This window comes from Orcinus orca, chromosome 19 (genome assembly GCF_937001465.1).
Source record: "Orcinus orca chromosome 19, mOrcOrc1.1, whole genome shotgun sequence".
Classification (NCBI taxonomy): domain Eukaryota; kingdom Metazoa; phylum Chordata; class Mammalia; order Artiodactyla; family Delphinidae; genus Orcinus; species Orcinus orca.
Window position 1 is genome coordinate 30,040,679 of NC_064577.1, and position 21,643 is coordinate 30,062,321.

The following is a 21,643-nucleotide window of genomic DNA, read 5'->3' on the forward strand; positions in this document are numbered from 1 at the left end:
CTCGCTGGGGGTGGGGAAGCCTGTTGGCTTGGGGCCCGAAGGCCAGGAGCTTCCTTTGGTGGCTCAAAAGCATGATTTAGAAGAGAAAGATTTTGTTTAAAAAGTCCCCTGCCTCCGAGATAAGGGCCAGGCCGCTGTGGTCAGAGTTTGCTGTAAATGTTCCGAGCAGAGCAGGCTGGAGCGAGAACTGGGAAGTTTGGGGAACAGATTGATCACGTGCTAAGAGCACGGCATTCCCCTTTGAAAGGAAACCTTCTGGCTGCATTTAAGCAGCCAGGCAGATGGCGTAAGGGTGTTTTGTAGCCTACGCACCGGTTAAATGTCAGCCGTACCCAGATGGGCTTCAAGGGAAGATTCAAAATCAGGCTGCCTGAGAGACTCAGTGGTCTGAAGCATGGTCGCTGCTGATTTCACAGGGTGATAAAGGGACACGGGTCCTGGAGGCCTGGTCCAGTACAGGCAACGCCCCTGCCTGTCACCCTGAATGCTGGGGCTGGGGCTGGGCTGGTCTGTGTGAGGCTGGCAGGAGTGCAGGGAGTCCAGGGGAGTCCCAAAGGGCCCTCTGCCCCTTTGGGCCGGTTCCCTGTCAGGAGTCCCCGTGACCCTGCCATCCCGCAAAGGGAACTGAATGAACTCTGTCATTCCACAGGCTCTAACAGGGCCTCAGGGGAGTCTCAGGGAGTCTCCATTGCAGGCCTGGAGGCAAGGAAGCCACTGGCTCAAGGGGTCTCCTGGGGGGCCCTGGGGTGGTCGCTCTGATATTTAAACGGAAAAGACAGGCAGGGAGCCATCAAGGGCAAGACCTGGGGGAGGCTGTCCAGGCAGAGAGGACAGCTATGCAGGAGGAGGCCGGGGGCGCCGAGTGAATAGGTGAGGCTGCAGCGGCGGGTAGAGGCCAGGCACCTGGGACCTCGGCGACCTCGGTAAGGAATCCGCACTCGACCCTTAAGCTGTGGGAGGTGACGTAGTCTCATCCCACTTTTAAAGCCTCGCCGTGATTTCTAGGGAAGGGAAGTGAGAGCAGAACAAGCAGGTCAGTTGGGAGGATTTGCAGGAATGCAGGGGAGGGGACCACGGCAGGGCACGAGCCAGTTGTTAAGCACAGTCATTATTAAAATTTTAATTATATATTAAGTGTATAGAATATAAAATACGTGATTTCCATTTCATACAATGTATGTTTTATGAAAAACATACGCTCGAAAATAAATTATTTAAAATTAAATTCTGTGGAATTATCGTACAATCCAGCAATTCCATCTCTGAGTATACCCCCAAAAGAATTAAGTGCAGAGACTCAAAGACATGTTTGTACGCCCATGCTCGTAGCAGCATGATCCACAATAGCCAGAAGGTGGAAGCATCCCAAGTGTCCATCGATGGATGAATGGATAAACAAAATATGGTATATGCGTACAATGGAATACTATTCAGCCTATAAGAAGGAGTTTCTGACACACGCCAAAACGTGTACCTAGAATAACAAAAGTTGAAGACATTACACTAAATGGAATACGCCAGACACAAGGACAAATATTACGATTCCACCTTACATGAGGTACCTTGTGTAGTCAAATTTGTAGAGACAGCAAGTAGCATGGTGGTTGCCAGGGCCTGGGGCGAGGAGGGGGAAACGGGGAGTTCCTGTTTAATGAGAGTAGAGTTTCAGTTTGGGATGAAGAAGACAGTTTTGGAAATGGACGGGGGTGATGGTTGCACAACAGCGTGAATGCACTTAGTGCCACTGAACTGTACACTTAAAGGTGTTTGAAATGGTAGATTTTTTTTTTTTTTTTTTTTTTGCGGTACGCGGGCCTCTCACTGTTGTGGCCTCTCCCGTTGCGGAGCACAGGCTCCGGATGCGCAGGCCCAGCAGCCATGGCTCACGGGCCCAGCCGCTCCGCGGCATGTGGGATCCTCCTGGACCGGGGCACGAACTCGCGTCCCCTGCATCGGCAGGCGGACTCTCAACCACTGCGCCACCAGGGAAGCCCCACATTTTATATTATATATATTTTACCACAATAAAAATGCATCGCTCTATTAGAAAAAATTATAAAATTAAATCGTAGATGTATATGGTATGAATTAAATTACTTACAAGTAATTATATTAAGAACAAAAATAATACACAGAGCTCACCCCTTCCGAAGTATCTTACTACATTTAACCATCATCTTTGTTCTTTTTGAGTTTATTTATTTATTTATTGGGGTAAAATTGCTTTACAATGTTCTGTTAGGTTCTGCCGTACAACGAAGTGAATCAGCTATATGTATACCTATATCCCCTCCCTCTTGGACCTCCTTCCCCCCCCACACACATCCCACCCATCTAGGTCGTCACAGAGCACCGAGCTGAGCTCCCAGTGCTGTATAGCAGGTTCCCACTAGCTATCTGTTTTATACATGGTAGTGTATTTATGTCAAACCTAATCTCCCAATTCGTCCCACCCTCCCCTTCCCTCTCTGTGTCCACATGTCTGTTCTCTACATCTGTGTCTCTATTTCTGCCCTACAAAGAGGTTCATCTGTACCATTTTTCTAGATTCCACATATATGCGTTAATATATGATATTTATTTTTCTTTTGCTGGCTTACTTCACTCTGTATGACAGACTCTAGGTCCATCCACATCTCTACAAATGGCCCAATTTTGTTCCTTTTTATGGCTGAGTAATATTCCATTGTATATACGTATCACATCTTAACTCCAGATGGATTAAAGACCTAAATTTAAGACCGGACACTATAAAACCCTTACAGGAAAACATAGGAAAAACACTCTTTGTCATAAACCACAGCAAGATCTTTTTTCACCCACCTCCTAGAGTAATGAAAATAAAAACAAAAATAAACAAATGGGACCTAATTAAACTTAAAAGCTTTTGCACAGCAAAGGAAACCATAAACAAGAGGAAAAGACAACCCTCATAATAGGAGAAAATATTTGCAAATGAAGCAACGGACAAAGGATTAATTTCCAAAACACAAACAGCTCATGGAGCTCAATATCAAAAAAACAAACAACCCAATTAAAAAACGGGCAGAAGACCTAAATAGACATTTCACCAAAGAAGACATACAGAGGGCCAAGAGGCACTTGAAAAGATGTTCAACATTACTATTAGAGAAATGCAAATCAAAACTACAATGAGGTATCGCCTCACACTGGTCAGAATGGCCATCATCAAAAAATCTACAAACAATAAATGCTGGAGAGGGTGTGAAGACAAGGGAACCCTTTTGCACCATCGGTGGGAATGCTGATACAGCCACCATGGAGAACAGTATGGAGGTTCCTTAAAAAACTAGAAATAGAACTACCATATGACCCAGCAATCCCACCACTGGGCATATACCCTGAGAAAACCATAATTCAAAAGGACACATGTACCCCAGTGTTCACTGCAGCACTATTTACAATAGCCAGGACAGGGAAACAACCTAAATGTCCAACGATAGATGAACGGGTCATCTTTGTTCTCGAGTTCTTCACCTCTGCTGTATCTCTATGGTAGAAACACTATATAACGGCAGCTACTGCAATCTCTTCCCAGCCCCAGTTTCTTTTTTGCTTTTTTAATTAATTTTTATTGGAGTATAGTTGATTTACATTGTGTTCATCTCAGGTGTACAGCAAAGTGGTTTGGTTATACATATACACATATCCACTCTTTTTTAGATTCTTTTCCCGTACAGGTCATTACAGAGTATTGAGTAGAGTTCCCTGTGCTCTACAGTGAGTCCTTAATAGTTATCTATTTTATATATAGTAGTATGTATATGTCAATCCCAATCTCCCAATTTATCCCTCCCCACCCTTCCCCCCAGTAACCATAAGTTTGTTTTCTACATCTGTAATTCTATTTCTGTTTTGTAAATAAGTTCATTTGTACCATTTTTTAGATTCCACATATAAACGATATCCAGCCCCAGTTTCAACGGTGTCTCATTGGTAGCCCCAAACTGGCCAAGATGGGAATACTTACACCACAGAAATAGGCCAATGCCACACATCAGGTAGAGTTGTTTTGCCGGTTGTTAAACCTTAGGCAGCATACCTCTGGCAGAGGGGGTGGGCTGGAGAGGGGGAACTTGAGGAGGGACGTAGACTGATGCACGGATATTTGAGGCAGACCCTTCCTGATGGCTTGGATGTGGCGGGGAGGGAAAGGGAGAACTCGAGGGTGACGCCTTGATATTTGGCTTGAGCGGCTGGGTAGATGCTGGTGCCGTTTACCGAGATGGTGGGCTGAAGGGGCTTGGGGGCTGTGGAAGGCTCAGCAGCTGATGGACCCGAGGCTCTGGGGCTCAGGGAGGCCCTGCGGGGCGCTAGGTGCACGTAGAGCTGAGACCATATGGCCCCTGCCCCAGAGGAGCCAGATGGTCCACTGCATGGGCTGTCCGGTCCAAAGGCCTGGTTTCGCTGGGCAAAGAGCCACCATCCTCCCTCTGCTCCCCATGCCACCCCCCTGGAGTGTGGGGTCAGGGGTACTGATGGGTGAGCCAAATGGCTGTTTCCGCCCATCTACTTCCTCCTCCCGTTCTCCCCATGCTTTGCAAGGGTCACTCCACCTGGGCTGGACCTGTGGGGTTTCCCTTCAGGCCTGCTCCTTCCATCTCCAGAAAGGCTTCATATTTATACCTTTCTCACCCAGCCCTGGCCTCCAGCTTTTCTGATGAAAACTTGCTGTCTGAGTGCCCCCGAGCCCCCTCGGGACTGCCACCTGCTGGCCAGCGTTCACTGCCGACTGCAGGATTTGGGGCTTTGAGACATCTTTGCGAGAGGCAGCTTTGGCCTAAAGGGATGATTCAGATGGGAGTTTAAGGTCTGTAGGAGTGTCCTGGGGCTGCTGTAACAAAGAACCACAAACTGGGAGGGGCTTAACAGGACAAAAAATTATTCTCCCTCAGTTGGAGGCCAGGAGCCTGAACTCAAGGTGTCAGCAGGGCAAGCTGTCTCCGAAGGCTCTGGGGAAGCGTCCTGTTGCTTCCAGCTTCTGGGGTCCCAAGTGTTACTTGATTTGTGGCTGCGTCACTCCCATCCCTGCCTCTGATTTCACGAGGCCCTTTTCTCTGCGCCTCTGTGTCTTCTCCTTTTTGGTCTCTATAAGGACACTGGTCATTGGATTCAGGGCTCACTCTAATCCAGGGTGATCTTGTCTCAAGACCCTTAGCTTCATTCGTCTGCAAAGATCCTTACACCAAGTCAGGTCTCATTCTGAGGTTCGGAATGGACATAGCTTTTGGGGGGCCCACCATGCACCCCACTACATGTCTTATGGTGGACCTGTGAGGTAGGTGGCCCCTCTGATGTTCCCCTGATCACACCTTCCCCTTGGGCCAGGCCTACAAACGGTCTTGCCTTCCCCCATGGCCTTGGGAGAGCGCACCATCACAGAATTTGGACGCATTGCAGTTCTTTTGCTCTCGCCAAATTTAAGCTCATTTTCTTCCCTTTTCTGCTGCTGCTGATCTTATCTGCCCAGCGCCCCTACCCGGATTGTCTGTCCAGACCCCGGCCCTGACTGCTCATGCCCTGGGACAGGGGGTCAGGGCACTCTCCCCATCCTACAGGGATCAGGCCTTATTAAAGTCCTGGAGCCCCACTTTGGACACAGTCATCAGAGTGATCAAAGGATGGGGGATGATTAAAGGGCCGGGGACAGATGATTTAAGCTGAGGAAGAGAAGGCCAAGGAGCAACTGGATTGTCTTCGAGTTTGGAGGAGGTAATTATTACTCGAAGGGTGGTGCCCAGCTGTTTCCCATCTCCTCTGAGGACAGAAAAAAAGAGGAAATAAATGATGTACAATTAGAGCGGTTGGTTAGATACAAGGGTGAACTTCCTGGCTGGGAGTGTGGCCAAGTGCCGGGGTCGGTTTCCTCAGGGAACAGGGGGGAATCTCCTTACCTGGAGGTGTCTAGGCCTGGCAACGGCAGCCTCAGTGGTTAAGTGAAGGGGGGCCAGAGGCAGGCAGGGGGATGGACTGGACGGGGTCTGGAGCACAGTCCTGCCAACGTTCTGGCCTCGGAGGTCCGCTCCCTCCTGCCATTGTCCTTTGGGTTCCCACAGGGGAGCATTTTGGTGAGGCATGCACCCTGGCTGGGCTCCCTGAGGAGATAAGCTTAAGTATGTTTAGCTCCACTGTGAATGGAAGTGAATAATGCACAATAAGCCAACCTATTCGAATCTGGTAGAACTCCAGGCCAGCGCCCTGGAAGAACAATCGCATGGGTGTGTCTACGCGCGCCAGGTGCTTTTTATAAAAACACTGGAGAGTAACGCTGTGGCCCAGGCTGGATGCTGTCCTGTCTCTGAGACCCAGCATCTTCCCAGGGGGTTATGGCATTAGGCTGTTTCTTAGAGGCAGTGGACCACCAAACCCCCAAATACTGGGTGGGCAGGTGGCCAGAAGATTGGACTGTCGGGTGGGCCCAGGTGCTGGTTTTCAGACAAGAAATGCCCCGGGCTGGTGTGGAAGCCACCCGCGGTGCTATTAATGACAGTGGCGACTCCATTTCTGAAACCCCAGCTCCCAGGCAGAGGGTGTGTGCACATCTGAAATGTCTGTGGTTTTGCAGTTCCTTGTCCACAAACTCACTTGGTTGAAAATAGTTCAAAATATCCAAAGCATGGGGGAGGGAGAGACTGCTTTTCTTAAAAAGGAAGGACTCGATTTCATCAACTTAAGAAATCTCCTCATGCCCAGCGCATTGCACTCTCCGCAAGAGGCCCTGATTAACCGGGATGGCGGTCAGGCCTCAGCATCCCCTGCGCATTTGGGATCTTTCAGAACTGGGGGCGTGGGGGCTGGGAGGGGAGTGGCAGTGACCAGTCTGAGACCCAGGACAAGCTCTCGGGCACTCGCATGCCACCCGGAGGGCACCGTATTGCCGAATTGCCCACCAGCTCAGAGAGCGTCTTTCCCTGCTGTTCTCACACAGGCCCCCGACTTGGGGCAGAGGCCCTGGGTCTAAGAAAATGGGAGGATAGGCAGGAGTGCCTAACTGGCTGGGGGGATTGGAAGAGACCCCCTCCCCCCATTGTTGGTGCCAGACCTGGAGGGCCCTTCCTGGCTGCTCTTCAAGTTCCAGCCCATCCTTTTGTCCCCAGCCCTTGGGACCTGACTGCCTTGTAGGTAATAGGGCTTAATCAATGTTTGTCGAATGTACGGAGAAGGGTAGAAATTAACTGGCCGGGAGGGCAAGGCCAGGCCTGAGGTGTGGGCCAGATGGGGCCGAGCCTCACCGGCAGGCCCCTTGCTCCCCGTCCCCTCCCCCAACGCCTCCCTTCAGATACTTTGAAATATCTGCGCCTTACCAGGGAGAACACGGGGTCTACGCTCTGCCTTCAGGAAGCCCCTTGTTGTGCAGCGTTGGAGTGGCACGTGTCCCTGGCGGTTCTGACAAGGGTGTTCCGTCCCTGCCCCGCGTCCCCGGTGGGCCAGCGCCTTTTCTGACACCGCCCCCGAGGGTGCAGCAGCGACCTCGGGGGCGGTGGGCTGGGGGTAGGGAGCAGCTGGAGAGGTGCCCCAAGAGGGTGGGATTTGGCGCCCCCCCTCCCCGCCCCGGGTCACGTGACTGGCGCTCGCCCCTCGGCTCTTGGCCAACAGGCTGGGCTCCTGCCGGCCGCCAGTCCGAGCGCTTAACCCTTGGAGGCGCTGCGCGCGGGAAGGCGGCGGCGAACTTTGTTTGGCTGCGTAAATAAAACCTCCCGCAGAAGGAACCCTGCGCCCCAGGGAAGGGGAGGAATCTCTTCCCCCCTCGGCGCCGGCCCCGCGCCGCCGCCCGACCTCCACATCCGCCCACATCTGGCCTCAGCGGGGCGTCGGGGGGGGAGGGCGCCGGGGCCGCGTCCGTCGCCGTCCCCTGGGCGCGGGCCAGGCGGGTAGAAGGGGGGCTCTCGGGTCGGGCGCCCGGGACTCGGCCTGTCCCCGCGGCGGCCGCTCGGGTCCCAGCCCCCCAGGCCCAACCTTGACAGGCGGGCGGAGCAGCCAGTGCGAGAAGTGGAGGCCGGGCCGCGGGTGCGGGAACCTGATCCGCCCGGGAGGCGGGGGCGGGGCGGGGCGGCGGCGCGGGGAGCAGGGAGCGCCGGCGCCCGCCCGCCTCCCCCATTCATTCAGCCGAGCCCGGGGGCCGAGGGGCTCCGGCGGCCAGCTCTACACGGCGGGAGCGCGGGCGCGGCCCCCCAGCCAGCGCGCAGGGCCCGTGCCGGCCGGGGCGCTTCATTGCCGCCGCCCTCCGCGCGTCGCGCCGCCCGCGAGCCACCATGTCCGACCCCGCGGTCAACGCGCAGCTGGACGGGATCATTTCGGACTTCGAAGGTGGGTGCCGGCCGGCCACCGCGCCGCGGGCGTGCTCGGGGGCCCCTCGGGGCGGACCTCAGGCGAGACGGGGGCGCAGACGGGGAGGGAGGACCCCGATGGGGTGCCCTCCCGCCGCGCCCCCCGCCCCGCGCCCGCGTCGCCTCCGTGGAGCACCCCGTTAGGGGGACACGGGGACCGCGCGCCCTCGCTGGCCCCTGCGCTCGCCCTGCGCGCTGCCGCTGGGTTTCCTTCCTTTTATTGTTGTTTGTGTTTGCCGAGCGACGACAGTCTCCTCGAGGGTTCGCGGGGCTTCCTCAAACGGCCCTGGCGCGCGGTTTCCCTCTCAGCTGTCGCTCAGTCCTATCCCTCCCGCGCTCCCCGTCGGCCTCGGGGCCCTGGCCCTGCGGCGGGTTGGGGGAGTTCGCTACCCGCCCCCGCGTCCCGCCCGCAGGACAGCCCCCTCCCCCACACCAGTTTCGGAGCCGGGGCTGAGCCGAATCCGGGCTGGGCAGGGACCCGAGTGGACACGGCCCAGGCCGCGGCGAGTGTAGAGGAGGGCGTCCCATCGGCCCCCATCCGGGCCTGGGGACATCCTCCTCGTCCTCCCGGAGTCCGGCTGTGGGGGGAGGAGGGGCCTGCTTGCTGGTTGGGAGCGCGTTTTGGTCCCCTCCCCCCTCCTGGGTTTACAAAGTGTTGAGAGACTTGGGGGGCTTCTCCCGCCGGGTGCGGTAGGGCATCCGGGTCCTGGGCTCGTGTGTGTGGCTTTCGTGCGTCCTCGTGACTGCCTGTGGCTCTGCGTCCTGCGTCTTGGGAGTAAATAAAGCGGTCGGAAGGGAAGCTCACACAATAGTCTCCAGCACTTAGGGGCCGGATTTCTGAGGGGCGGGTCTGCCTCTGCTGGGATCTGGAGCCCCCGCCCCTCGGAGGGGCTCCCAGGCAGCCTTGGGCAGAGCCCTCTGGTGGACCTGGCCTTGGGAAGACTGGGTCGAAAGGAGTTAACAGACGTCCAGGTGCCAGGCCTTGCGGGGAGGTGCCCCTCCCCCAAGGGCAGAATCAAGACTGGGATCTTCTGGGGGTCCAGAGCCCAGCCATGCACGTGGCCCACCGGAGGTCAGCCCCATCTGCGCGGGGCACTTCTCCGGGACCAGAGCTTGGCTGCGTCCCCAGCAGAGCCCCAGAGGCGGTGATTCTGGGCTGGGCCTGGACTGGCTTAGCAGGGGGTGGAGAGACAGGAGGGGGTGGGGTCAAGTGGCCGGCTTGCCCTGTGCGAGGGATGGGTCTGCTGGGGGCTGGCTCTGTGGTTGGAGCACTTTTCCGACTCTGACACTGGGCACTGAACAAGGGGAGTGTGGGTCTGCAGAGCTGTGATGGCTTGTACCCGAACATCGGGACCTCTTGGGGCGCATGCTCATACCCAGCATGTTCCCCGAGTCTCCTTCCTTCTGTTTCGCCTTCTGCTTGCCCCCAGCAGCCCTCCCGCAGCTCCTCAGGGGCCTTTCATCTCCTGAGTGTCCGAGCGGGAGAACTGGCCCATCTGGAGACTGCTGCCGCCTTCAGGTTCCGCGCTGTGTGTGCTTTTCTCCTGCGGCCTGTGGGAGTTAGGTTGGCCTGCGGTCCCTGACCTGGAAGCGGAGCTTTCTGGGGTTTCAGGGGATGAGATGGGAGCCCTGAAGCAGGATCGGCAGGAGGAGGTTTGGGGGTTGTGTGGTCTGTCACAGTTCGTGCCACGTAGGTAGTTAGTGCCCCTCCCTCCCGGCCCCGCGTGCGACTCCATCCTCACCCCGAAGTGCCCCATCTGGAGCCGCTGGTGGCCTCTGCGGCTGCTTCCCAGGCGGCTTCTCCAGGCTGTCATTTAGCTGGAGACAATGGCCTCATTGAGACTGTCCTGGTGCAGCAGTTGGCAGCCCTGTGCCTTCAGGGGGAGGTTTCTCACTCTTAGGGAGCGCGGCCTCGGACCCCCCCCCCCCCCCGGTTCCCTGTGTGTGTCAGCCTCTCCGTTGTGTGCCCTGGAGAGCCGTTGTGCTCTGAAGACAGGAGAGTTAGCGCCCCCCAGTGCACCTGGACATGCGCCGGTGCGCGTGTGTGGCCTCCGCACGGCCAGCTTAGGGACCAGAAAGGCGGCCTCCCTAAGAGCCCCAGGAACTTGGAGTGGAGTTGGGTTTTGGGGCTGATAGCCTCAAACAGAGAGACGTGGGAAGGAGCGATCAGGAAAGGAGGCGAGTGTCTGACCCAGAGCAGCAGTGGGTGATACAGGCTGGCAGAGCCAGGGCAGAGGAAGGTCGTGTGGAGGAGACACAGTCTGACTGCAGCAGAAGGAGGAGCGCGTTCAGGCAGCGACAGAAGCGGGGGAGGCCGGAATGAGCTGGTCCGTTAGGACTGGGACATAAAGAGGGGCCAGCTTGCCACAGTCGGACGGTGAGGCCACGGAGGCCCAGGTGTGCCCATCCCCTGGGAGCCCGGACCGTCCTGGGGAGGCAGCCGGAGTGGTCGAGTTCGGAGCCGAAGTGCTGGTCTGTTTCTCTGGGGCCAGTGGGGGGCCTCGCCCGGGCTGCCCACTCCGCGTCTCAGTTTCCGCGAGGTAGGGTCAAAGTCCCGATAGTTCCTGAGGCTGGCGAACTTGGCCCCGTCTCGAAGCACGTGTCGATGGCCGAAGGATGGAGGCCCCAGGGGCCACCACCAAAGCCAGGCGAGTTCTGAGCCACGGCGTTGCTGGGGATGACAGTACGTCTGAGCAGACTGGAATCCTGCAGCGGGGGTCGACGGGCTCTGATGGGGTGTTTCCTGGAGGTTTGGGGCGACGGCAGTATCCGGGCTGGAGCAGCGTGCCCTGCAGGGCAGACAGATAGCTGCCCCGGGTGGATATGCATGTGGGGGGGATGGAGCGGGCGCCCACCGTTAAATTCTGCTGATGCCCCACATCCCGGGCACATCCACCCCCTTCCCTGAGGAACGCTCTTCTCTTTTCGTCCCATTATTCCTGCCCATCCCCTTCCCCACCCTGGAGAATTGAGGGCGAGATCTTTAAGCTTCATCCCATCACCGAGGTGGCACGGGGATTCAGCCTGTCTTCTATTTTGGACACGTCTGTGGATTCAGGTCTCCCGGGGGACTGAGAGGATGGCAGTGTCCTCCATGGATGCAAACCTCCCACACTGGTCTTTGCTCTCGCCCTAAGGAGGATCTCAGGGCTCCGTGGAGACCCTCATATTAGGGGCAAGAAAAGTATTTTGTGTTTTGCTGATGTGATTTTTTTTTAGAGAGTCTCCTTTTCCGCTTCCCCCTGTTTGAAGATGGGCCTCAGGTGGCTTCCGCGCCCGTCACTCCCTGGGTGATGGGGTGGCCCGAGCGGTGACGTAGTCCCCTATCTGGCTGCCAGGCACAGAGCAGTGGAACGGCGTGTTCTCTAGTGAACTCAGGCCAACTCTGCTATCGCAAACGCTATTACAACCCTGGTCTTTGTGTAACAAAAGCCCTTCCAAGTGCTAGCTGTTGGCCTACTTTCCCTAGCAGTGTTTGCTGTAACCAGATTTGCACACGGAGAAAGAATCCTAAAAGTCCTTGATGTTGGTTGAAACACAGTCTGGCCCAGGACCCAGGAGCTCCGGACCCAGAGCCTTGTTCTCCCGCCTAGAGGACATGTCTGCCCTTCTGAACCCTCTAATGTCTTCTCGAGGATCCTGCCAGCCAGGTCCTGGAGCCCAAGCAGGCCCGAGGCCCCAGAGCGTGAGAATGGGCAGAGAGCAGGGAGAGGGTCTCCTGGGGAGACGAGACGATGCAGATGCACCTGCTTGTCTGGGAGCCCAGACACCTCCTGGACAAGGGCTCCCTCGATGGCTGGATTCGGGGGCCCGTTTCCTCCCAGGAGGACAAGGCCTAGCTTTGTGACAGGTGCAGATCTGCCCCTAATTAATGCCAGTTGGCCTCTTGAGGGATGAGTCCTGCTTTTCAGCAAGACTCAAGACCTCTTGTGAATTCAGCCTCCCGCAGTTCTCATCTGGTGGCAGGAGACAGGATCTATGGCGGCGTGAGGTTCCTTGGTGGACCAGAGGAGCCGGCCTTGCCGGCATTCTGCTGGACTCTTGGGGGACGAGTCCTGCTTTTCAGCTACGGGGGGACGGCTCTCTGACGGCTCTGACCACCACCGGCTTCGTTGGCCTGCTGCTCTCGTGTCCCGGGCCCGGGACTAGGCTCACCCACCGTCCTGATTGTGAGGCAGAGGGCGGACACACACGTGCCAGGTGGCAGAAGCGTCCCCGTCATCGGCTGGGCTGAGGGTCAGACGTGGGCCAGGGAGGTGGGTCCAGCAGGGAGGACACCCCGTGCTGTGGGGCGTCAGTCTGGGAAGGCTTCCTGGAGGACATGGATCTCTAGGAAGGTATTTTGTTGTTTTGGTTTTTTTGGTTGTGCCGCGTGGCTTGTGGAATCTTAGTTCCCAACCAGGGTTCGAACCTGGGCCCTCGGCAGTGGAAGCGTGGAGTCTCAACTGCTGGACCGCCAGGGAAGTCCACGTAGGACGGTTTGAAAGAGACAAGTGGGCAGAGTTTGCCTCCAAAGGGAGAGGGCCTTTGGGGAAGTGATGGGTAGGGCAGCTGGGAGCCCCGCGCGGTGTAATGCTTAGGAGGGCAGGCTCGCTCTGCCATTGGACAGCTGGGTGGTGGAGGGTGTCTTGGCCCCTGAGCCTCAATTTCCCCTTCTGTTGAATGGGGTCATAAACACCGCTGCCCGCGGGTCGTCTTGGGGAGACAGCTGACAGCCTGAGCCTGGTGCCTGCTCGCGGGAGCAGAGCTTGAGGTGGGGGGTCAGGTATTTGCAAGAAACGGGTGGGCGTGGACGCCTAAATGCAGGAATCTGGGTGACGGAAGGGAGGGGTTCAGAGGCCACCGGCAAGGGTCTCCCTGAGTGGTGACGGGGCGGTGAGTGAGACCGTGTAGCATGGTCAGCACAGCAGATTCGGAGCCTGCCCGGGGGTCCCCCGGAGTCCAGCAGATACTTGGGCTGCCGGCCCGCGTGGGAGCCCTGGCCCTGGCCCAGTGGACATCCCATCATGCTCTTTCACTGTCAGAGCTTGGAGGCTTGGGTCAGGTGGGCTGCAGGGTTCCTTCACTGGGGAGGTCATTCCAGTCTCCTCTGCATCCCCCCACCCCAGAGCGTCCCAGATGGGTGGACCAATGGCCCGTCCTACAGACAGCGACACAGGCGTACGCTGGACGATCCGACTTTGAAGACAGTGGGGTGTGGCTGCCTGCCCGTGGCTCTGCTGGCTGCCAGCCTTCCTGAAAGGGAGTTGTAACTGGGAGCTGGTTGTGTTGCAGACCAGGAGCTAGGAGGATGATCCCATCTGGGGCTGGTGGGGAGAGCCAGCGCTCAGAGGCCAGAGCTTTGTGACTCGAGCTCGCCCCGGGGGCTGGTTAGGTCTGCACCCCTGCGCCCGCTGAGGCTGAGGGCCGGGGGCAGGGTGCCTGGGCACGGGCTGGGGCCTCTGTGCCTGGAGGAACGAGCCCACCAGAGTGTGAGCCCCCAGGCTCAGTGGCAGCCATGGCCAGCACTGTGCCCAGCACATGGTGGGTACTTGCTCAGGCCACGCGTCTGGGCGAGGCTGTCCTGCTGGTGGAAGCAGTGGCCTGGCAGCTCATTCGTGCTGGGACGTTGCCAAGGAAGTACTAACGTGCAGGTGGCATGCTTGCCCTGCAGGGGCCGGGGACTTCGCAGCTCGGTGACTGTGGCCTTGGCATGCCCCTCAGGGGTGCTGCGGCCCTCATCCTGGCACTGGCTGAGCAGCATGGGGCCTCCCCTTCTCTTTTTCCTTGAATGTTCACAGTTCAGGGGTGTTGTCACATTCCGAGATCAAGCCCCCTACCACGGTTCAGCTCAGCCATCACTATTACTGCACACCCCCCGCCCCCCAGTTCCCAGCTGAACGTCCCTCACTCGTGCTGGGGGTGGGCTGGCTGCTATCAGAAGAGTCTCCTTGGGGTACAGACAGGACCACGGGGCCAGCAGCAAGGATCCGGGGGCCAGGCTCAGGGGACCCATGGTGGCCCTCAAGCCAGGAGCCCCACCTTCCTGCCAGGCCAGGCGCTCCCGCTGGGCAGGAACAGGGGGTGCAAGGTGCTGTAGACCTGGTGGCGTGTGTAAGAAGGGTGGGCTGGGGTGGGGGTAAGGGGTGCCGGGCTGCAGGTTTACCAGAGATGAGGGCCTCCGGGGATGTCAGTTTTTTGGTTCATCCCAGAAACCCAGCCAGGAGACCAGTTCCTTTGCTTTTTCTTGACGAAGCCACTGAGGAAAAACGGTCCGACGGTGGCTATCTTTCCAGCGCTCTCTCAGTTTTTCCCAAATTTGGAGGCTGAGTTGTTATGAGACCCAACAGGCTGGAACTCTCTGGCACATGGTTCCAGAGGGCTGAGGACGTGTCATCTCTCTGGCCAAACAGACCCAGCGCTTGGCCCCTAGACACCCCCGGCGCCTGGGGCATTTCTGGGCTCCGGCTGTTTAATTTGGTCTGGACGGAGCCCGGAGGGCTCCGTTCAGCCTGGACCAGGAGATGGTCTAGAAGCTTCAAGTTTGTTGTCGTTTTTTAAAGTGCTGCCAATGCCCAGAAATTTAGGCGAAGGGTCAAGAGGATGGTGGCCTTGGAATATACACAGCGAGCCCCCCCCATAGGACAGAGCAGGGGCTGCAGGGGAGGTGGGGCAGCCCCTGGGAATAAGGCTCCAACCTGCCTCTGTCATCTTTGTGTTTGGTGTTCTTCTCTGTTGACGCTCTGTCTCATGTTCCTGAGTCTCTGACAGCCCCTCCCGGGATGCTGAGCGCCCGTAGTCTCCAGCCTTCTCTGCCCACCAGGGTCTCTGGGCCAGCTGGGGAAGCCCATGTCTGCCCCAAGTTGCAAAATCCAGAGATTTTGCAAGGGACCTGGCCTTGAACACATTGGTGTGCCCTCCCCACACACGGCTTAGAGCTTCCTGTGTCCCTGTCCCCAAGAGCGGGAGCCTCTGCCTTCAAACCCTGGGAGGGCCAGGTGGCATGGGGGAGGGGAGGCAGGAGAGGTAACCCCCGCCCCCACCTCCTGTCCATTCCACTTGTCCTCTGGCTACAGCCTCCAAGGGACCATCTGGTTGGGGGTTCGATGGGTGTTCCCTGGGTACAGATGGGGGGCAAGTGTACCTCCAGGGCCTCAGGAGGGTCTTGCGGGGGAAGGGCCGGGGTAGGGAGTGGGGTTTGCCTTGCCTCCTGAGCCTTTATAAGACTGAGCTGGGAGTTCCTGGGTCTGGTTTTTCCCTCTCAAACAAGGAGAGATTGGAACTCTGAGCTTTTTGCAGCCAGTGACCAGTCATTTTTGATAGTTCTGTCTGGCTTTCTACCCTCCAACCCGCAGCCTTCCCCTGCCTTACGAGGAGCGCCGGCTTATGGCTCTGCTGGCCGCTGGGGCGGCCTGGGGATCCCGGGCACCTCCTTGTGGGAAGTGCTGTGGCTGAGGGTCCCCCTGGGAGTGGGGAAGGAAGCCACTGGAACACAGACGGCCCCCTCTCTGCGGGACGTTAACTGATGGAACTTTTGGGCAGGAAGGGGGCATGGTGTCCTAGGCAGAGTGGGGCAGAGTGGGCCTGGATTCGGGCTGCCTCACCGTGCCCCCTCCCCCGTCTCCTGTGAGATGGAGATGTTTCTGGTTCTGCCCATCAGTGGCCAGCAGTCTCTGGCTCTGCAGACTCTCCTAGGCAGGATCTCAGCCTGGACCCTGCTGGCCCCTCCCTGGGCGCAGAAAGCCGACCTTGGGCAGGGCTGTCTCTCTGGCCCTCCTTTCCACGTGGGTGGGCAGTTTCCCTGTGAGGGGTAGGCCAGGCCTCTGCCCTGAGCCCCTGGAGACTGATATTATCTACAGTGAAAGCATACCAGTTTTCCTGGCTCCATCCCAGGCCCGGAGGGGTGGCCTTCTCCGCTGTCCCCTGCCTCCTGTCCCCCATCACAGATCAGGGGAGGAGTGCTCTGTGGAGTAGCTGGGTTTGGGTTTTTCCTTTCAGTTCAAAATGAAGTAAGTGCTGGAATCCCTCTGTCTCTGGTGGGCCAGGAGGAGGATGGCCAGGGTGGGAGAGACAGCTCATTCGTTTGTTTATTTAACAGCTATCTGTGGGCGCCAGCTAAGTGCTAGCTCTGTTCTACGTTCTGGGGGTCCAGGCATGAGCCCAGGAGAGGGGTAGGTTCAGGAAGGCTTCCTGGAGGAAGGGACACCCAAGCAGAGTGCTGGGTAGGAGTTTACTAGGTAAGGTCTCCAGGCAGATGGTGCTGGCTGGCTCCCGTTGCAATTTCTGTCAACTCATAGTTTGTTTGGAAGACACTGTTATGCCCACACCTGGCACAGGTGCCCTTGGCACCGAGGTGGGAGGTGGTGGGAGGGGCCTGTGCTTTCAAGCATAGGTTGGGGCATGAAGAGGCTCCAGACTCTATCTTTCCTCCTGGTCAGAGAGCTGGGAGGGACTTGGGTGGTGCATATCCGGGTGGGAGAGGGGCCCGTGATGTATTCCTGTAGCGAGGGTGGAGTGGGTCTGGAGTGGCGAACTTTACTCCCCAGGCCTCCATCAGAAGACCTCAGAAAGGGCTGCTTTGCTTTTCTGCTAAACTACAAAAGAAACCCTGGGGCCCCTTGGGGGTGAGAATGGGAAGGCCCCATTCATACCTTTGCAGGTGCAGTGCAGAGGAGAGGGGAGAGGTGGGGTTGTGTCCCCTCCCTCCCTGGTAGCTGTCCCCACCCCGGCTCCTGGCCCTGGAGGAGGAGTTTGAGGGCAGCTGGGGGAGGGGTGGGGACACTGGTGAGCGCAGAAATCTTGCCCCTGCCCTGGCTGCAGCTCCAGTGAGGCTGGGCTTGGCGGGGTGGGGGGCAGTGGAGGAGAGTGGCACTCAAATATTTACATCTCTCCTAATATTTAGAAGATGGAGCCAGGCTCCTGCGAACAGCTGCCCTGGAGCCAGCTGGTGGGCTCTGGCCTCCCTCCTGAATTTTTTATCTCTGACCCAAGTCCCAGCCCTTCCAGCTGTTCCCCCTTCTCTCACAGGTACTTCCTTTGACTGTGCTGGTTCTTGCTCTTCGTAACCGTCTCCTTATTGAGCACCTCCTACATGCCAGGCCCCGGGCTGGGCGCCTTGTATCAAGGGCTCTTGGTCCTCCTGGAGCTCAGCAAGGTGGACAGGTCATGCAGGTCATGGCTGGCCCGAGGCCACGCTGGAAGGCAGACCCCGGTGCACCTGCCCCCGGCCCTTGCCTCTGCCACCTCACGGGGCTGACCCTGCCTGGCCGGGATGGAAATCTCAGTCTACCTGGCAGTGGTGGGTGGCGACAGCTGTTTGTCCAGAGGCTGGGGTCTGGCAGGGGTTCCCTCTGCTCCCATCCCTGCCTCGTTGCTTTCCAGCTCCATGACCACGTTTGTGACGTGGGAATCCCAGGGCCCATCTTGCAGGTGTGTGTCTGGGGCTCAGCACGGTACAGGTACAGTGCTGGTGTGTAGCAGGCGCTGTACGATTTTAGAGCCTGGTTTTTAGGGGGCGGGGTGGGGTTTGGAGGCAGTGCGGTGGGACGGTTCAGCATGCTGGCTCAGTTCGGCTTCACCCTTGCCCACGCTGTGATGTTGGGCTGGTCGTTAGGCTCTCTGTGCCTCGGTTTCCCATCTCTAAAATGGGGATGAGAGTGAAATCTCTCCGTCTCCTGGAGATGATGGGAAGTGAATGAGCTAATGTAACAAAAGCCCTTAGGGTGGTGTGGTGAGCACTCAGTAAACATTGACTATTAAAGATTCAAGGCAACAAACACTTTTTAGAGACTCATAGGACATTCCAGGCAGGGCCCAAGGCCCTAGTGGAAAGTGGAACTGTCTTCGTCTGTAACAAAAAGACCACGGACTGGGCGGCTGACACAGCACACGTGTACTTCTCTCAGTTCTGGAGGCTGGACATCCGAGATCAAGACTCCGACAGATTCATTTCATAGATGGCATCTTCTCACCGTGTCTGCACAGGTCGGAAGGGGAGAGAGAACTCTCAGGGGTCTCTTTTATAAGAGTGCTAATCCCATGACGAGGGCTCCACCCTCGTGACCTAATCACCCCCAAGGCCCCCACCTCCTAATATCATCACCTTGAGGGGTAGCATTCAACTTGTGAATCAGCGGAGAGCACATTCAGTGTGTAGCAGGGGCCGACCTGGACGAGCCTGGCTCCTGCCCTCAGGCGGGTGAGAGCCTATTGGGAGGAATGTGATGGCCATTCTAGGGAGGAGGGGGAGGCTGGCTGGAGGCTGGCTGGGGCACTGGACGCTAGCACTGGGCCTCTCTCCTGCCTGTTTCCTGGGGCAGGTGAGTTAGCCTGGAGGCCCTGGGTGGCTTTGACCTTCTCTAAGGTGCACGTACTGCGGGCCTTGGGCAGGTTTGGGGGCCTTGTGACTGACATGCCCCCTCGTCACACGGGCCTTTGCCCCAGCAGAGCCCAGTGTACATCCTTTGGTCTCTGACCGACCCAGGGGCTGAATGTGGCAGCTGAGGCTGGACCTTGGGTGCCTTAGGGGAAGGTGGGGCGGGCAGAGCTGCTGGCCTGGGGTGCTTAGGGTTTCCTTCTTGTAGGATTCTCAGGAGGGGGATGGAGAGAAGGCTTGTGAGCCCACGGGAGGGCAGAGGTCCTCACCCACCTGCCCCCCAGACATACCCTGGGGTGCCAGGCCCACCCATCCTTCCTGACAGAACCTCCAGGAGGCGGGGACAGTCTATTTTTTATTTTTTATTATTATTTTTTTTTGTGGTACGCAGGCTTCTCACTGTTGTGGCCTCTTCCGTTGCAGAGCACAGGCTCCGGACGCATAGGCTCAGCGGCCATGGCTCCCGGGCCCAGCCGCTCCGCGGCACGTGGGATCTTCCGGGACCGGGGCACGAACCCGCGTCCCCTGCATCGGCAGGTGGACTCTCAACCACTGCGCCACCAGGGAAGCCCCGGTCTATTTTTTAACAAGCTCCAGGAATGATTCTCATCATCAGTTGGAGCTGAGAATGATCTGGAACCAGAACTTTAGAACCACAAAGGAATTTGGATAACGAGTGCAAGAATGTATAGAGATGTGGGCTGCGGGATGCTGCAGGAGAAAAGCCTGGAGCCGTGTCTCCACGAGCCTGCTTTCAAAATATTTATATATACCCTCAGTGAAAAGATTGGAAGGACGTTTGCCAAACTATTGATAGTGGTTATCTGGGTCATGGGTTTATATACGTTTTTCCCCTCGTTTCTCCGTGTTTTGCAGATTTCCTGCGTTGCACATACATTTTCTGTATTGCTTTTAGAGTCAGGAAAAGAGCAATAGATATTAGTTTTTAAAGTTCATTGTCAAAAAGAAAAACAATTCACCCAACCCGATCTCCCAGCCCAGTTTGAGAGACTCAAAGTGACTAGTCCCCTGGCTGATGGCGGCCGAGCCAGGACCCCTGGGTCCCACTGGCTCTTTCCAGCTCTGGGTTGGGGTGCTGGGTGGAGTGAAGCTTTTGCCCAAGCGCGCAGGCTGTGGGACCACCTCTGCAGGCACCGCCGGCAGCTGCATGTTCGGCTGCAGAGGAATGTGGCCAGAGCCTTGGTCCTCGACCTCGGCCCAGATGGGAGGTGGGCTGGCCGGGCCCCTCCAGCTCTGCTGAGTGTTTGGAATTGCTGGGCCTGTGTCGCAGGAGCGATGAGAGAAACTTGGAGCTGGTGGCAGACCCCAAAATGGCCCTCATGGGGTCATTCGGTGTCCCAGCTGGAAGAGACCAGGATGCTGAGGCCGGAGGGGTCAGCTGCCTGGCTCGGGTGGGGCGTAGACGGTACTCGTGACAACTCTGCATCGTCTGGCAGCCCTCCGCTCTGGGCTGTCTGCAGAGCCCCCCGCGCACCGCCCCCCTCCAGACCCTCCTCCACCTAGCAGTTCTGCTGAGGACAACTTGGCTGAAATTCTCCATTTTTTGTTAAGAAAAGAATTACTCCCACCTGCAGCCCTGTTTCCTGAAGGCGCTTTCTCTCTGCTGCTCCGGACCTCCCCCACCCAGGAGCTTTCAGGCTGGGGGGTTGGTTGTGTCCCTGGTGATGTAGGGGACCCGGGCAGTTTCCTGGTGTGTGTATGAGGCGCGGCTTAGCCCTCTCTGCCCCATGGCCCCTGCAGCTGGTGGCCGGAAGGGCCTGGCTGTCCGGGGGCTTTGCAGGGTGGGAATTGGGGAGGTGGTGATTGGCAGCTTGGGCCCCGCGTGGCTGGCAGCCAGGTCAGAGGTTATGGGGCTGAGTTGGTGGTACTGGGCGGTAGGGGCGGGGGTGGGCCTCTCGGAGCACTCTGTGGCACAGCGGGTTTGGAGTTTACTGTATACAGCTCTCATCTTTTCCCTCTCCCTCAGGCCAGAAGCAGAACTGAGAGGTGGTCAGTTTGGGCCTGTGGCTCTGCGGGGTGTGGGTAGTTCACCTGTCCACCCGCAGCTGCGCAGGCCGGTGGCGGAAGGCTCCCACACTGCCTGCCCCAGAGGCCCTTCCTCTCTTGGGAAGAAAGTGTGGGTGGACCAGAGGCCGCCTTACAGGGTCATATTTAAGGCTGGTCACCCTCCGAGAATGGTCGGGGCACAGTGCCCACCCTGCCCGGAAGACAGGTCTGTTCTGACTTTCGGGAGGTTTTTGCCTAAACCTGTGGGGGGCAGGTGGACACTCAGAGGCTCAAAGAACAAACGTAAAGAGAAAAGAATAAGTGGGTCGCTGCCTGGAAGCCGCGGCTGGGTGGCCCCTGGAAGGTGCAACAGAAAAACAGAACAGCTGTGTGGCCAGTTCAGAGGCGGGGGGCAGAGATGGGTGAGGGGCTGGGAGTCCGAAGGAGCATGTGAGTGTCCTGTGGCTGCAGCAAAGACCACAGGCTGGGGGCTTAAAGCACAGTTCTGAGTCCAGAAAGTCCAAATTCAAGGTGTGAGTGGGGCTGGTTCCTCCTGCCCAGCCTCTCCCCCCAGCTCCTGGAGGGGCTGGCGAACCGTGGTGCCCTTGACTAGTAGACACATCCCCCCAGTCTCTGCTCCCTGTGCCTCCATGTCTCTCTCTCTGCCTTTTTTTAAAAAATAAATTTATTTATTGACTTATTTTTGGCTGCGTTGGGTCTTCGTTGCTGCGCGTGGGTTTTCTCTAGTTGCGGCGAGCGCGGGCTACTCTTGTGTGCGGGCTTCCCATTGTGGTGGCTTCTCTTGTTGCGGAGTACGGGCTCTAGGCATGCAGGCTTCAGTAGTTGTGGTGTGTGGGCTCAGTAGTTGTGGCGCACGGGCTTAGTTGCTCCGCGTCATGTGAGATCTTCCCGGACCAGGGCTCAAACCCGTGTC

General features: G+C 57.6%; 1 protein-coding gene and 1 long non-coding RNA gene across 6 annotated transcripts in view; one reads left to right on the top strand and one right to left on the bottom strand.

The window, feature by feature from the left end:
* Positions 1-21,643, top strand: part of SEPTIN9 (septin 9) — a 165,826-nt gene that overhangs the window by 53,013 nt on the left and 91,170 nt on the right. The window contains exon 1 of one of the 5 annotated variants that reach the window (XM_004275525.4): positions 8,196-8,328. The exons of the other annotated variants lie outside the window; for them this stretch is intronic. Coding sequence (XP_004275573.1) covers positions 8,274-8,328 — 55 coding nt within the window. The 5' untranslated portion in view covers positions 8,196-8,273. Of the gene's footprint in view, positions 1-8,195; positions 8,329-21,643 lie in introns of those variants that run through there. 5 annotated transcript variants of the gene reach the window in all.
* Positions 2,195-7,757, bottom strand: LOC105748284 (uncharacterized). The gene is made up of 2 exons (XR_007473296.1): positions 5,916-7,757; positions 2,195-5,778 (listed from the first exon to the last, which is right to left on the bottom strand). It is a non-coding gene; the product is annotated as an uncharacterized LOC105748284 (long non-coding RNA).